The sequence below is a fragment of the Zerene cesonia genome, chromosome 20 (assembly GCF_012273895.1).
Source record: "Zerene cesonia ecotype Mississippi chromosome 20, Zerene_cesonia_1.1, whole genome shotgun sequence".
Lineage (NCBI taxonomy): Eukaryota > Metazoa > Arthropoda > Insecta > Lepidoptera > Pieridae > Zerene > Zerene cesonia.
In genome coordinates, this window is record NC_052121.1 from 8,261,082 (window position 1) to 8,278,034 (window position 16,953).

Consider the following 16,953-nt stretch of genomic DNA (forward strand, 5'->3'; position numbering starts at 1 on the left):
CAAATAAACGAAGCAGCTTACTGTACCAATATGTAATCATCATCTTTATATTTAAAAATCCAGTATCGTGATGTATGTTCCCTTCACCAACTCAACCGATTTTGATGAAATTTGGCATTTAATGTGTAAATGGGTCGAACTTAAGAAATAGGATAGTTTTTATTTCGATTAATTATCCCAATAATTTATAATCTTAATATTTTTAATTATTACTCAGCCACAGCACCGCGTGGCCGGGTATGCTAGTCATAAAATAAAACAATATAAATTCTTAAATATTTTTATATTACAAATAATTAAATATCACATATTTACATTTAAGATTACATACATTCATAATTACAATTGCAATCAAACAAATCTGATAGTGACTACCAGCTATTTACACGCTTTTTATTTTTAAGTCTTAAACATTACAAAATTGTATTGTAAATATAGCAATAGGTATAATAGGTATATTTTATACAAAAATTGAGGTCCTAGACCCTAACAACTGCACATTATGACCATGAATTTACATCATACATAATTATTGTGTAACTAACCAGTCCTTGTACCCTCAAAACAGCCATTTACCTAATAATGGAAACACATCAGAAGTGGATTTAAAAAGTGAAATTAGAATGATATTCTACATTAAAATAGCCTTTTTTGTAGTATATATAGACAAACAGCTAGAAAGAACAGAGCAGCAAAGAAAATTATGACTTTATCTGTGAATTCTCTGCGGCCATACTTCTTGAGCAGTTTACTGGATTGTTGGATTGTGCTACTGGTGTTTTGTAACTCTGATTGTGTGCCCTGAAAGAAATGCTTAATGTGATGTATTTTTCGAGGTTTTATTATATTAATAGACTAGCATTATTAATTTTATTAAATTTATAATATACAATTTTATCAAAATGATATATTATATATAATTTTATTGAATTAATAATTCTAGTCTGTCTTGATTGAAGAAGGAGAAAGAATTATATTATATGTCTATATGAATTGGCAATTAATACAATCATAAACAATTAAAAATTCAGTATAAAATAAAAAGAGGAAGATGAGATTTAAGTATTCTTTTAACTACTATTTCTGATGTGTTATAAATCATAAATGATTAATTATCCAACCAATTACAAGAACTCTTATATTAAAATATAATATTAGGTACTAACAAAGATCACTCACATGAACAGTTGTGCTCGATGAAACAAGATTATCAAGTGTGTCCTGACTCCGCTGTGTTGTAGCTGCCAGCTGGCGGCTTATTGTTAGTAGCTGTTCGGTCACCCCTATACAAAATTAAACATTAAAAGTGATAAAAATTAAATATGAAAGTTTGTTGGTTTGGATGTTTGTCCGTCAATCACGCTGAAACCTCGGTATATAGGGTATGAGCTGACTTGGGTGATAGGATACTCTTTTTATCCTGATTATATGCTCCCTTGGTATAAAACGGGAATCTTTATATTCAGGCGGAGTCAAGAGGGGAGTCTATTAGACTAGACGCTTGTCAATCAATCAGAATATCAATCAGAGTAATTGAAAACAGGTAAGCTAATATAGAAACAATTCTATCTTTATGTTATTCTATCCAACCGTGTTGTCACAAAGTGGAATAGACTACCCAAGAGTGTAACAATGACATGATATTTTAAAAAGTAATTGGATCCTTTCTTCACATCATAAAATACACACGCATAGGCTTTTCAGCTGCTAGTGTGCATAAATAAAATAAAAATATCTTACAATGTTACTTCCATTGAATATATTTTTTTTTAGAAAATTTATAAGACTAAAGTTTTTAAACATTTTGCAATTAGAGAAAAAAATTATAAGGATATCTTTCCAAATACCCCCAGTCAAAATAAGCTTGGTTCAATCAATCATCAATACAAAATGATTGGATCAGAATTACGTTATCTCAAAAAGTTATTGTATCTCTTTACAATGAATTATTGGCAATTGTTATCTAAAGTACAAAATAAAAGTTATGTATAGGTAACAGAAAAACTGAAAAAAAACAATTTTCAGATTTATTAACTTCCTCTTAGATTTAGAGTTTAACATCTGAGTAAAACTACTGGAGACTCTGAAAATACTTATAAACGGTCCAGACCGTTGACCGAATAGTGCCAGCGCTAGTTTTACACAAAGTATTGCATCAGCCATGTAAGCTAGCTAGTTAATTAAACGAATATGAATAAAACAAAATTGGTTATAATAACCTACCCGTTGAGACTTTAAGCAATCCATCTCTATCTACTTTTTTATTTCTCAACCGGAGCACAGATTGCTCTCCCTCTGGTGCCTTCATTAACTCTTCTCGTTGCACCTTTTCAATCTCTAGCATACTATTAATATTTGCTTCCTTGAACTCTTTGACGAGACTAAAAAAATTCTAAGTTTTAAAAATTACTTATTGTGGAATTTAGAAAGTTAGGAGGTAAAGTTAGTAATTTAGGAGGAAAAATATCCTACTATTATTATAAATCCGAAAGCTTGTAAAAATGTGTGTGTGTTTGTTACTGTTTCACACAAAAACTACTGAACCAATCGCAATGAAATTTGGTATGTAGACAGCTGGACAACTGGAATAACATATAGGCAACTTTTTATCCTGATATTCCTACGGGATACACACTTACGCGGGTGAAACTGCTGGGGCGCAGCTGGTATTTCATAATTTTAAACTGATGTCTCCAATAAACTATGTATATAATATTACCTCCTCCTATCTTCATATTCATTACGGTTTGGTTACAACAAATCATAGCAATGGAAAACATATTGATCACAATATATATACCATGCTTGCAGATGCCGCTGAGACTCCAATTCTAGAACAAATTTTTGATCTCCAGTTTCCTTTGCATGCAAGTCTAATTTTTCCAAGAGCTCCCTTAAATTTGTGATAACTGTCCTTCCCTTTTCATTTAACTCATTCAATTTTTCCATTGAATTATTGCATTTTGATATATCCTACAGAATAATAAGGTTATACAACAAAGGAAACAAAGTATTATTATCAAATGTACTACATTTTGTTAGTTTGAAAAGATTTAAAAGTAAAAGGTGAAAATAAAAAAACACCTTTTAATTAAGACAAAAGTAATACAATACATGAAAATAAATGTAATTAATGATTACATGTAATGCGTAAAGTGATGAGATCGATATGATAGTGAAATTATTAGTTTCTTTATAATTACTTACATGTATAACAGCTTTCAATTGGAAGTGATATTTTGCTGCTGTTTTTACAAAATTCTGGTATGTTATATCCGCATTTTCAAGCTTATCACAAAGCTTTCCGAATACTTGATGACCACTTACATCCATCATTTTAAAATGTGATAAAGTTATTTTAAAACAAGCCTTTCAAATATAAATATCCACATCCAAACGCAAAATCTGCTTCGATATTTATTATTTGGACAGATATTCAAAAAGTAACAACTGACAGTAATGCGTTAACGTCAACGTCATAGTATTTTGTTTATTTTATTGAATATTTTATAAAATCAATACGAGCCCATTGGTTATTTATTACGGATCCTGACTTGGAAGCTTTGCACCCGTAAAATATTCCTAGTTGTTAGTTAGATACGGACTTACGCGGATGAAACCACGGGATGCAGCTAGTTATATATAGCATCATACAAACCTTGATATGACGAGTGTAAAACTTGTATTAATAAACAGCTTTAATATTAAGTAAATTTAATTGAAACACCACACAACATTTAATTCTTTACATTTACATGACGATTTAACGTAGTAACTACCAAAAGCAATTTTGTAAGATACCTATTAAAAGCAAATTTAAATTATTCTTGTGTTTGTAGGTATGAAAAAGATCAATAATATTCAGATCATTCCCATTCGTCAAACACGCAGTTTTCGAGATACAAAAGATGGTGAGTTTTACTGCTCCTCAAACTTCTTCTGCACGTGGGACAGGCTGGTGTCATCTTTATAGCTCTAAGTAGACATTCCGTGCAAAATATATGACCACATACAGTTGAGGATACGGACTGCTTTGCAAAATTTTCAAAGCATATAGGACATTTAATTTTTAAACATCTATTACGTTTATATTTTGTCTGGAAAGAAAATTGAGCAAAATCAGTTTTATTGGGTATAAAATATGTCTTATCAGACCACATTGCTGTCTGAACAATAGGGTATTTACGTGTTTACTAAAAAATGGTAACAACTAAAATATATAAATTTATTGCTATACTTAAAAGTTGAAGTTTAATACGCAATGTTTGTGCAATTTTGGACATTCCTAATGGAAATAAATTTAGTACACAAACAAATAAGACAGATGCGAGTTACTTTTGTGACTTTCGTCTTATTTCCCTCTTTCTTGGTTCGCTTCTTTTTGCCATAAGTGGATTTAACCACTTTGTTATCAGGCGTCATCACCAAACAAAGAAACAATTAAAGTTTTGTTATAAAAACATTATTTCACCAATAATTTTATACATGACACAATACTGCAGTTTTTGACACAATTCATTATTACCATTCTTTCTTTCATTGCCAATTCCTAAAATTTCTGCCATCAAAAGCTCTCTTACCTATGACCATTCCAAGGAGTTTCATTTAACACAAAGAGCAAACACTTACTTACCTAATGTAAAGAAAGAACATCTCATTTTTATTTAATCCACAACATCATTAAGCACGGCAAAAATCGAGTAGGCGTTGTAAAGTGCCTAAAATTAAGTTACCCATTACATTTTGACCCTTATCATAACTTCTATAGTTTTCGTCACCCAATTGACGACATACGTGATTCTATGGTATACCCGCTAATATTATAAATATGAAAAATACCATATTTGATAATGGTTACATAGTCGTCTGATTATCATGTATGGAGAGATAAAATTAACTAAAGAAAGAAATTATTGACATAAGCTTTTGCTTTACAGAAATGATTAAATGGCGATAAAAAAAATTAAAGAAAATAAATTGATGAAAACATTTTTTTTTCATAAACTCGTTTACTTCATGTAAAGGCCCAACGCTAAACCAACCTGACTATAAGTTTGGATGCACATAATAGACATGCCTCCAGCGCTGAGCTTAAGCGGTTTTTGTGCGGCTCTGATTACAATTAACAAATCTTTTTGAAGGTCCACAGGCCATGACGTCCACGCAGATTCGTAAGCCGCGAGTGCTATGCCTTCACTCTTTGGTTAAATAATTTGAGGTTAATAATTCGCTTTTTTAAATTCTTAAGTTGATATGAAGGTTCTAAAGTTGATATGACAGACTGATTGGTATCTACTATCAAGCAAATCAATTAACAGACTTAAGGATAAAAAAGTGCAGCATTAAATACAGTTGTGAGAATCGAACCCACACTGGCAACATTTAAAAATTTTAATCTAGTTGTTTCTTCATTTTAATCAAACGCTTAACATTACGCTTTTAATTTTTAATGTTAATTATGCATTTACCAGCAACGCATATGGCGACTTGTTTGCTCCCATAATGTTTTATTTTCTTTTATAGCAAATACTTTGAGACGTAAAATACAATGAAATATATTATACTTATCTACTACTTATCTTACTTTTGCAATCAATTCGTCACCCAAATAACAAAATATATAAGCATTTAATAATGCAACGAATAAAAACGCTACAAAACTTGCTAAAAGTGTTTTCTGTTCAAAACCAACCTGAAAGATTATAAAATATTTATACAAAAAGAGCTAACTATACCATAACCATTTTACAAGGTTTGAGGGAATTTTATATAATAATTTTATGTTTTTCGTATGTATAATAGAACTGCTTACTATCCACATTAATACTTCTGAATTATCGCTCCTGCTAGTAGGTATTTTTATTTAAATGTAATAAAACGTAATTTACTTACCACAGTCACCATCAATGCGTTTAAGCACAATTCTATAGTCACAGCTAGATTTTGTATTAAAAAGAATTCTTTGAAAATATTCGTAAAAGTATTTGAATATCTGCAAACAGAGGATCATTAGAGTAATATCACTCTAAAACATCCTTACAAGCACCCCAGCATGCTTTTATGCGTCTTTCAAACTTCCGTCTCATTAAAAACATTACCTCATTAAGCGTACATGTTTTTTAATTATTTCCTTAAACTCCATCCTCATTACATTTTCATTTCGCACAGAGAAATTCAAACCCCGCATTCTGTTCTGCAATTCATCCAACTGATCGCAGAAATACATAATTATCGTGCAAACGAGTCCTTGCATGGCGAACGCTCTGTACATACACGGGATAAAAGTTACAGCCAATATTTGACCTGCCAGCATCAAATTCATTTTACACTTTAGGGGATCGAAGGGCATCCAAGCCTCGACCGTCATTTCGCCTTTATACTGGGCCAATAAGCTAAACGCCGAAACAATTGCCGTGGACAGAATAGTTATTACAATTATGTGTAAAGACATGAACTTCTTCCGATCCTCCGTAACTCTGTCACCAGAATATTTTATTTCCGATAACAAATCTTTAAGCTGTCTTCTTTTAAGAATAAAGAAGACTGTCTTCAATCCGAAATTATATGCCACGAGCGTTTTGTCTAAATTGGACATTAGAAGGATAGTATCATCTTTATGCTGATATGTTCCAATACCAGTTATAACTACATAAATAATGGCAAAAATATGTAAGATTATTTCAAATATTTTATATAAAGTAGCGTGAAGTTTGGATTCTTGTTTAGGCCATAAACCAACATAGTGCAAATATTTTTCATTGAATTTAAAGAAATCTTGCTCTGCATTTAATAAGGCTAACCTCAGCGAAACCATTGTGTAAATAAAAGTCCATGAAAAATTATTTTGAATTATGTGATTAAACCAATCAATTGCGAGTACAGGTTAAAGTTTTAGCAACAAAGTTTCTAAGCAAATTGTAGAAGGAAATGTGTAATCATGCAATATAATTGAGAATAATTTAAATGCAAATGGCAAATTACAAGTCACATAATTAGGAGTAGATGACATGAAATAATAAGCACTATTAAATTATTTGAGTCTAGTTTAGCCAAGTTTTAAAACATTTCAGATTAAGACATAAATAAAACTCAAGTAAATAAAATACACAATATTTATTAATCAGTCAATATACAGAATACAATCAAGAGAAAGCTTCGTGGATAAAGGACAACTTTGTCTTTGTGTTCATGGAAGTGTATTTACATTTATTCCTTAATAGTTTCACTAATTTCTTTGGTCCACAGCAATACAGATTTATGTGATGTCTGAAAAATAAAATAATTTGAAAATAAGAACTTGAAAGCCTGATCCATTTCTTAAATATGTCTTGGCCGTCTATGGCCAAGTAATAATTAACAATTTTCATAATAATCATAGATATCTAAATTATGAATAAATCATTGAGAGCTATCAATTTTTAAGTATCATTGTCATTTTTCACATCACAAAACTTGTCCCTAGATGTTCCTGTTTCAGACTTTGTAGAGCCAAAAGGAATAATCTGACAAAAAAGGAAAAAATTCCTTTCAAATTTACTAAAATTCATGCTAAGACAATAAACTTGAAATAAGATCTTATTGCATATAACAGATACTTACCCTGGATACAAATGAACCCAATACCCAAAAACTCGATCCCAATGCGGCCTTCCCCGTCGTATTCTACACCCAACTAACGGATAGTCTTTTATAACATCGCACCCTGCATCCACTTTTATATTGATTTTACCCAAATTTGCCATTTTTATATCGACTAAATTATTCCTTTTAAGCTTAGGAGTTAGAAGCGTAGCGCTGTCATCCCCCGATACATTGTTATTATTTATCTGTTTTTTAGCACTGAATGTATCTTTGTAAATCTTAACGTCTATATCAATAAAGCTATTTCTTTTAACTTTGGGTGTTAAAAGTATTGTTTTCTCATTATCACTGATTTTGTCTCTTTGCAACACGTGAGTAAGATTGCCTTTATCATTAACAATTATTGTGTGTGTTGTTTGTGTGTTTTTGTTTTCATTAGAATTAGTAACGTATAATTCGAGATGGAGTCTATCCGGTCGATTCGCGTATCTGAGCTCACTTATACATTTATTGGCTAATTCTGCCAGCCAATAAACTTCCCGTTCATTTCGGACTATCCAAATTAAATGTACCCTTCCGGGATATCGACTTCTTGGATTCCTGTTTACACAAGAAAACATATTATATAATGTAATAGAATAAGTACCTATATAAGATGTATTAGATTTTCTGCTAAATTAGTATACAATTTGGAGTACAGAGTATATTATGTAACAAAATTGCATATTTTTTATAATAGTCATAGACAAATTACCTGCACATATCTTTCAACATGGCGACAAAGGGTGTTATTCCCACGCCAGCCGCCACGCATATCGCTATATCACACTTACTCGTGCCCTCCATTGGGCTCGAAAATGGCCCATCTATCAAAACACTGTCCAAAAACAATAATATTAATAAACCTCTTCCATAATAATTTCATTATTTTATAGTACCAACAAAATTTAAATACATTGTTGCTATTTAAATATAGACAGTTTACATACCAGAGATTTTTCTTAACAAAGATCACACATGCCTTCGAAGAAAAATCACTTAGAAGCCCTTGCAGTAAAATTCAGTATGTCAAGTAAGTTAAAAATTACATGGAGAGCTAGGTTTTACTTTAAGTAAATGTAGGAAAATGACATACATAAGTATTTCATTTTATTTTGATAAAAAAGATCAAAATCAAAATAAATAATTTTTTTCAAATCAACAAATATCTCACGCAAGAAAATAAGACACAATAACCCAGCATCGAGCACCTTTTGTAGAACTCTATAAAAAGCATATCACCAAAATTATAGCACCTTATTTGATCGTGTTCTCGCTCCGAAAGAATCTTTTCCAACGCTTCAGTCCAATCTCCTTTGACTTTGACCCACAGTTCGAATTCCTGTTGGTCACTGGTTGGAATCTGCAATACCAGGTATACATTGTTGCGATATGTACCTATCTACACCTATCTGCATACCTATATACCTACGTATTATTGTAACATTCGCTGTTTACGAATTCAATAATGTGAACAAATTAGTACTAATTACTATGAATAGTGTCCAATTATAATATGGAAGAAACTATGTTTCATTACTAAACGTTTTTGATAGATGTAAATTGGTGAACTTCAAGACATATAACCTCGATAGGACATATTTTCGTCATACGTGCCTTACTAAAATAAAATGTACATTATTTTTTCTGAAACTTTTAGTTAACTTTTAGCATTAAATAAGGTTAAAATGCTTTATAAACAAGAAATTTTAAAAGATCTTTAATAATTTCTCATTATTCTTTATATTAAACACTTTATCGATCTGAATGTATGTCCGAAAATTTTATAAAATACATAGTAAATAAAAATTCATACTCAACCTAGAGAACAGTAATCAGTTACTATGAAAAAGCTTAATGACATTCTTCCCAATCATAATAAATCACCCCATACCTAAGTTCTAAAATTATCTCACCTTAACAACAGTAAATGGATGCCATTCTATCATGGATACATCCAAGCACTGCACCAGCACGTACTGGCCCATTCGGCACGAGAATTTCTCCGGAGAAGTTAGCACTATACTCAGAGTCCTACCTGCCATGTGGGATACCTGGAAGATTGTTAGGTACTGCTATAGCTATGTAATGGTGACCATTTTTTAAATATATTTTTTAACGTAGGTACCATCGTAATAGCATATAATCATGGATATGAAGTTACAATGATATGATTTCGAAAGGCCTAGACTGTAACTAAATTTATAATGTCTCTAATATTATATTAATTAGTTCTGAATTGCTTTGACGGTGCGTGTTAAAATATTATTAATGCGGGATCGAAAAGTAAAATTATATTTTGCAAACGGTTGCGTTCAAATATATTTAACTTTAACGATGTACTAAAAAAATAATTAAATATACACATATTCAATATATTAAATTAGTAAATTAATTACATTAATATTAATTCACCTTAGCCTATCCTTTATAAGACACATTAATTGTAACCTTAATAAGATAATGTAATTAATAAAGCAATAGTCAGCAATCTAGAAGGAATCCGTCGTTGGCGGCAATCTTATAAGCGGATTATGTTCAATCGGTTACTGGGCTACATACAGTTGGAGATTCCTTAATAACTATTTTATTACGTTTCACTTTATTATAGTAGATACATTTTGATGCTTTATTTATTGAAAAAGTTTTGATGAAAAAATATTGTACGAAGTGAAGATATTATTATGAATATGAAATATAGACAAATAAATCTAAGTCCAGCTTCATCATATCTTCAATAAATAAAATAAAGCACGGATACGTAGAAATCTAACTATATAAGTGTTTCAAGCACTTTACAGTAATGAGTTATGACTTACCCTAACTATCGTCACTTTTGACAGGTTTCTAACAAAAATCCTCCACAACAAATCAACAAAATAACAACTAAGCGGTAGTGCCATCCACAGCCAAGTCTGAAAATAAGTACGTTAATTTGTTATCAATTGAAAAATTTTGTTATCCAAAAATATGCTTGTCCTCAAATAAAAATCACAGCTGAAGCTTATTGGAGCTGTGAAGATTTAAAAACGTTTTCATTTAAGATTCAATTAATAATACTTCATTTTTCATCATCATCTATATGAAGCAAAAGAATAATAAGCGAAGAAAGGTCTTATGAACTTTTTGAATCTGTTCTGTATACATATATCTGTGCTCGTAATTCTAGAGAAGTAAAATACCTTATATAAAGGAAAGCTTTCATATATTAATTTGTTATTTGTTGTGAACCGTTCCGTGTGAACCGTAGAAACACTCAGATGAACATTTTCATATGAATCAGTTCTGATGTTTTAACCTTTTTACGTAGGTATGGTAAACGATCCGATTGACAAATCTCCGATTATTCCCACGACCACGAACATGACAATGAGACAATATATGATGTCAATACATAAGAACCATTACACTGATTGAATCAACTTTCAATATAATGGGTTTTCAGGACGTACAAGGTTAAATTTGAATAAGACAAGGTCACCAGTGAATCACAAATATCAAGTTGACATACTTATGAATGGTTAACCAACAGGACTGATTAAAATTAATTGCGTTTTCAATTTGATCGGCTTGTAACTTATGGATCCTTTTAAATACGTATTACACTAATGTTATAGAGTAATTCGGAGAGTAATATAAAATTAGTTCTTTAAGTGCTGTGGTTTGATATGGCTGACTCATCTAATTGAAGTTATGTAAAACCAATGTATAAGCGAAGTTATAAATATTATAGTTTTAGTGATAAATCTTAACATTAAAAATAAACAATCTCATCTAGTTCGTAAATCATTCCTATGTGTTCTTATTCCCGCATGAAATGAAAACACATTCAAATAAAAACTCCATAGATAGTGATAAAACTCTCTCATATAAAACATAACGTGCAATAAACATCACTTAAATGTCTCGAAGCGCAGCTTTGCATACGAGACAAATTGGTAGGTACATTAAGTCCATTATTTAATTCTCCTATCAAGTGCTACTAATGGCTCCCTCCCCTTTATATCCCCTTAAAAGCAAAACCGTTTCTATTTCAACGAGATTTAATCATGACGTAATAAGCATCGTTTGCAGGAAATGGATATTAATGACGGCGATCCTGTTGAAAGACTGTAAGAGATACGCAAAATAAATGACAATTCGAAATAATTTTTGGTGCTGTTATCATAATTTGTTATTTAAATACTGTGGTAATGAAGGCCAAAAAGCTATAATTATAATATAAAGCTGCGCTATATAAATAGTATCTATTTGAAGGCGCTAATCTCAGAATCTACTAGATTAGAAAAAAAATATAACAAACATACAAACATAAAAAGTCTTAATGACACAATCTTTAAGACTTTGATTACAATGAATAATGAAATAGTTCGTACCTTTGATTTAATAGCAGAAAACTTCGGCACAGCTGCTTCTTCGGCATAATAAATTAATTGACTAGTATTAATACTGTTCATGTCGTCATCTAAAATCTCCTCTTTCAGGACTCCACTGAAAGCAACGGTCTTTGAATAAAGTCAAAAGATAATCCTTTGAATCAGTTACTTTAGTACAAAGTTTTAAAAATCTTAATAGTACAAACCAGCTATGAATAATGGCAATGATAAAAAATTGCCATCTCTAGAAAGTTACAACAATTTACCACTAAATATATACTCATAATTTTCGTATGTCCAAATATGCTTACCTCATCGGATGAATCATCAGCAACACCATAAAAGGCAGGTACAAATGATGCGTATACCAGAACGCATTGTATACTCTACGCCTGACCACTCTCATGGACGTTATGCCCATACATAAGATTATCAACAGCATTGAAACCCCAGACACGCCTGCTACACTCATCAATAAATTTAAGGGACTCTGAAATGTTCGAACTAATGTTCAGAAGAAAAAAAATTATATCTTACTAGCTGCGCACCCGCGGTTTTACCCGCGTAAGTCCCTATCCCGTAGGAATATCGGGATAAAAAGTTGCCTATATGTTATTCCAGTTGTTCAGCTGTCTACGTACCAAATTTCATTGCAATCGGTTCAGTAGTTTTTGCGTAAAAGAGCAACAAACACACACTCATCCTTACAAACTTTCGCATTTATAATATTAGTAGGATAATAACTTTGGATTCTTCTGATAATAAAGTCTTGTCTCTTTCGACGTAATAAATATAGGTATATAAACATCTGGTGTTAGAATTTTTATAGTTACTTTACTCCCGTATATAGCTTATTCTCCATTAATGAGAGTTGTAAAACTGTTTCATAATTAAAAACATCTATGCCTTAGTTATGTTCATCATGGTGTTCTATAAATGCGATAGATTCATTAGTATTCTATCAACAAATTCATAAATATAAGTTAGTATTACAATGTAATAACAAAATATATTTCCTAGAACAAGAATTGTTGTGATAAAAATAGTCGACGGCTTTTTCTTATTACTATGTACTACTTATTATATATTCCGTATGAAAACCTAAAAACAAAGACCTAGAGAGCTGGAGTAGGTCTTATTTTGTAGGTCTTTGGCTACTTACTTTAACAGCAAAGCAGGAATTTAGCTCGGTCAACTAGTACTCATATTATTACTATTAGTACTTACTACAAGCGTACTACGTGCCTAGTACGAGTGAATAATTACTCCTGGGTGTATCCTTGAGCTAGCTCGCCTAGATGCTAGGTTGTAGGTTTCTAAAGCCTTATATACGAGTATAATAACAAACCCGACCATTATTTTCCATAAAATAGTGTACATTTTATATATTGTTTTTAATATAAAATTTAATGTAATTATTAAAGTTTCTATAGAGTTCAGACACCTACTTAACATATATATACATATAAATGTATAATAAAAAATGTATACACACAAAGTTACATAGCGTAAAAATGTAGTTCATAATCCCTACTGAAACGGCATATGCGTTCTAAATATCCTCATTAAAAAAGCAATTACGTGTCCTTTCAGTAAAGATAAACGCATATAACTTGTCCTGGCCAAAGGTTACGTTCTCATTTTAATCACCTCCAACACTCGAGTGTGTTTGTTCATCATGCAGCTCGGAAACAAGACAATCCACTATACCATACGAGGACTAAACAATGCGTGGCCCACGTTTAGTCTAAAATGCACATGAGTTTTACTCAAACCTTATTCATTCCATATTGCATAGTCACTTTTTGCCCAGTTTTACGGTGTTCCGAGGAACTGCCATTGAGATTTTTATCCTTTGTAAAAAATCTTTTGTATATACGAGAAAATTATAAATAATGTCTATTTAACATTATCTATGTACTCATTATTATACACGTACACGTAATTGAGAACTACACAGACTATATTTTAGAAAGCAATAAAGACAATAGATTATCTGAAGAAAAATAGTCGTACTAACCTTAGTAGGGTTGTATTTCATAATTGCCGAATAACAAAATCTATTGTTATCGAAGAATTAATATTTCAAAATAACCTAGGCATTACAGTCTTATTTAATTTTAAACTTATGTAAAAAAAATTCCGCTTAGACTGAACGTCACATGCAATTCGTAAAGGTGTGTAAATAAATAGTAATGCTTCTTTATTACCTACGGCCGATTCACTATACGTAGACAATGCAAATTATTCACTCATAGGATTCAACATAGTATTAAAAATCACTCACCTCATTTTTATATCTAGCTAAGTTTATTTCAATCATTTCTTCATCGTAGCTTCGCGAAAAATTCCATAGGTTTACAAAATGGGATATGGAATGTATGACTGAAAGAAAAGAAATTGTACTTTGAGCGGAATTTACTGCTTTTACTATAAACCAGATATGTAAGAGGAATTGAAAATTGTAAATTAAATAATTGGAACTTGCAATACATTTATAATACGACATAGATAATAGTCGTACTAAATCTTTGTTCAAGGGGCATTGGGAATTCCTCAAAACGCTGTCTCAAAAATTTCACAAAACTGAATCAATTTTACTTTTAGTAAGCTAAACATAGAATAAAATCTGAAAAAATAAGTTCTCCTGTAACTTTTTAAAGGTATATCAGCACAACATTCGTAAATTTAACATTTATAATAACAATTTAACTACGAAATCATCAACGTAAATTTTCTAAACTTGCAGTGCATGTAGCAATTATAAACGCCCCAACGAGCTACTAATATAATTGATGTATTGCTCCCAAATGCATGCCTAATATCCACTGGCTTATAACAGTCTGCCTTCCCTGCCTCCTCCTACACTAACCCATGTCCCATGATTCATGAAACAAGCAGGTTTAATACGCGTCTTTTTTCAAACTGTATTTCCCGCATGCTTTCGTATTAACTTTTGTACGTTTACTTCAATTCCCAAACGGTGTTGTACCGTCATTAGCCTACGTCTGAAGGACTTAATGGTTCTGAGGGACGTTTTAGGTCTAAAAAAGATTTAAGGAGCTTTGTGAGCAAAGCTACTAATATTTTAACTCTTTTTTAAAATAAGTGAGTGGACGTCTAGACCTTTGTTTGAGTCCCAAAAAATTAAAAAAACATTCGAGATGTTGGTAGAGACGATTTGAATTGGACTGTGTAGAGTTCTGTAAACTTGAAGTTGCTCTTTTTCATTCCCTTTTTAACAAGAGTTATGTGAAATACCGAATAACAGCGTATTATAGTCGGCGCTTGAGACAACAAACACTAGGTACACTCCACTAAACAGCTTATATTCGTAGCTACTAATAAATTGACGGAAATTTCGTTACGTTTGTAAAATTAGAAATCGCTCTTAAGAATGGGAGTAAGGAGCAGTAAAAGTAGAACAGGTTAATGCCGGCTCTCGTAAAGTGCGTACGGTAAGAACTTTGAACTATTTGCAAAGTCTTACGTAAAGCTGGCTGCAGAACTTTCCAGAGAGCGTAGTAAATTCTTAAAGTTAGGTTTCGGTTAAGTTCCTCTAACATTGTAAATTTCAATGAAGTTTTCTGAGTTGTAGCTAAGCGTACCTACTTTGTAAATTTAGACCTGCATAAATAGATTACATACGCGAATAGAAAGGTGTTAATTTAGAGGTTAAGAAGTTATTTAATACTAAAAGTATAGTAATCTTTATAACAATGTTCGCACCGGCTTCGTAGGGGCAACTTTTTTTGTTTTTAACTGTCCTCTGCCAATACTACTAATCCAATTGAGAATAATACCAACAATCCAAAACATCATTAAAATCCCTACAACCGTTGTTGAGTTGTAAGCGTTACAATTAATCTTACTATTACTTATTTTATCTTAATTTATTTGACATATTTAACAAGTATTATTTGTATATAATCCACAATCAAGTATCATCTATGACTTAATTTCATAAACACCAAACACTTACCACCAAATATGAGAAGCGTACACGCTACAGTCATATGAAAACTTTTCGCTCTCTCCAACCAGAAGAAAAAGAGTCCTGGACATAATTTTGACATAATACGATACAGGATTTGATTCAATTTTTTGCATAGAGGCAACAGTACAAGTGCACAACATACATTAAGTACTGTAGCTGTTCCACGAGATACGCAGAGTCCTGACTGTAAGAGAAATATTAGCGATATTTACTTTGATTCATGCAACTAAATTTTTACGAATATCTGGCATTATACTTTTTTCTGGCTATCTTTTGAAATGACATAAAAATTGCATTTTAAAAAGAGACACAAGCAGCAGAAATGATGAAAGAAATAATAAATCTTTTAATTTTATTCAATAGTGTACACTGATAAAATAAAACCTGAGTAAATAAATTTTAGTCAATAGGCTTACCCCTAGCATTCGCCTTAAATAATAAAATTGTCGTCCGTTCGAATAATAAATAAAGCTTGTATAAAAAAGATATATGACTAGTGAGATCCATGATATCTGAAACAAAAGAAATATGTATATTTAATGTACTGTTTTTTTAAATCGGATTGAAGCATCTTTTATTAAAAAAACTTCTGTTATTATCACTGCGCAGTAACTTATTTTCGGCGTTGAATAAATTACACGTACCTAATGAAAATAGAACAAAAGGCAGTATTTAATCAGATTTCTGAAATTTTAGAAAGCATTTAACTTTAGAAAACTGTCTTCAATATTAATACCATATTTTTCAATCTATTTTGTTCATAACTATTTACTATGAATTCGTGTCGTAGTTTATTGAATTAAATTTAACGAGGCGTATGGCAAACATGAATGTGAAAAGGCACCTAAAGACATAATTTTACACACCTTTGGTTACTTGACTACTGCCTAATATCTGCTAAGGCTAACGCGACCCAAGTTTTATATGGGATCGTTCTTGCCTGTATAGTAGACATAAACA

The 16,953-nt window shown here is 31.2% G+C and overlaps 3 protein-coding genes across 3 annotated transcripts in view; all 3 read right to left on the reverse strand.

Annotated features, from left to right (window-relative positions):
* Window positions 1-289: 289 nt before the first annotated feature.
* Window positions 290-3,437, reverse strand: LOC119834996 (vesicle transport protein SEC20). The gene is made up of 5 exons (XM_038359575.1): window positions 3,208-3,437; window positions 2,801-2,973; window positions 2,224-2,381; window positions 1,180-1,283; window positions 290-801 (listed from the first exon to the last, which is right to left on the reverse strand). The coding sequence occupies exons 1-5, from the start codon at window positions 3,334-3,336 to the stop codon at window positions 637-639; spliced, it is 729 nt and encodes a 242-aa protein (XP_038215503.1). The 5' UTR covers window positions 3,337-3,437; the 3' UTR covers window positions 290-636.
* A 1,227-nt stretch (window positions 3,438-4,664) lies between these two features.
* LOC119835287 (odorant receptor Or2-like) lies at window positions 4,665-6,814 on the reverse strand. The gene is made up of 5 exons (XM_038360019.1): window positions 6,099-6,814; window positions 5,893-5,992; window positions 5,585-5,692; window positions 5,043-5,198; window positions 4,665-4,718 (listed from the first exon to the last, which is right to left on the reverse strand). Exons 1-5 carry the CDS (start codon window positions 6,812-6,814, stop codon window positions 4,665-4,667), a joined length of 1,134 nt encoding a protein of 377 aa, XP_038215947.1.
* Window positions 6,815-7,098: 284 nt separating this feature from the next.
* LOC119835288 (NADPH oxidase 4-like) overlaps window positions 7,099-16,953 on the reverse strand; it is a 15,643-nt gene continuing 5,788 nt past the window's right edge. The window contains exons 2-13 of the mRNA XM_038360020.1: window positions 16,410-16,505; window positions 15,979-16,177; window positions 14,284-14,381; window positions 12,308-12,486; window positions 11,997-12,111; window positions 10,440-10,535; window positions 9,537-9,674; window positions 8,877-8,983; window positions 8,336-8,458; window positions 7,841-8,181; window positions 7,600-7,702; window positions 7,099-7,266 (exon numbers count right to left, since the gene is read on the reverse strand). Coding sequence (XP_038215948.1) covers window positions 7,143-7,266; window positions 7,600-7,702; window positions 7,841-8,181; window positions 8,336-8,458; window positions 8,877-8,983; window positions 9,537-9,674; window positions 10,440-10,535; window positions 11,997-12,111; window positions 12,308-12,486; window positions 14,284-14,381; window positions 15,979-16,177; window positions 16,410-16,505 — 1,719 coding nt within the window. The 3' untranslated portion in view covers window positions 7,099-7,142. The remainder of the gene's footprint in view (window positions 7,267-7,599; window positions 7,703-7,840; window positions 8,182-8,335; window positions 8,459-8,876; window positions 8,984-9,536; window positions 9,675-10,439; window positions 10,536-11,996; window positions 12,112-12,307; window positions 12,487-14,283; window positions 14,382-15,978; window positions 16,178-16,409; window positions 16,506-16,953) is intronic.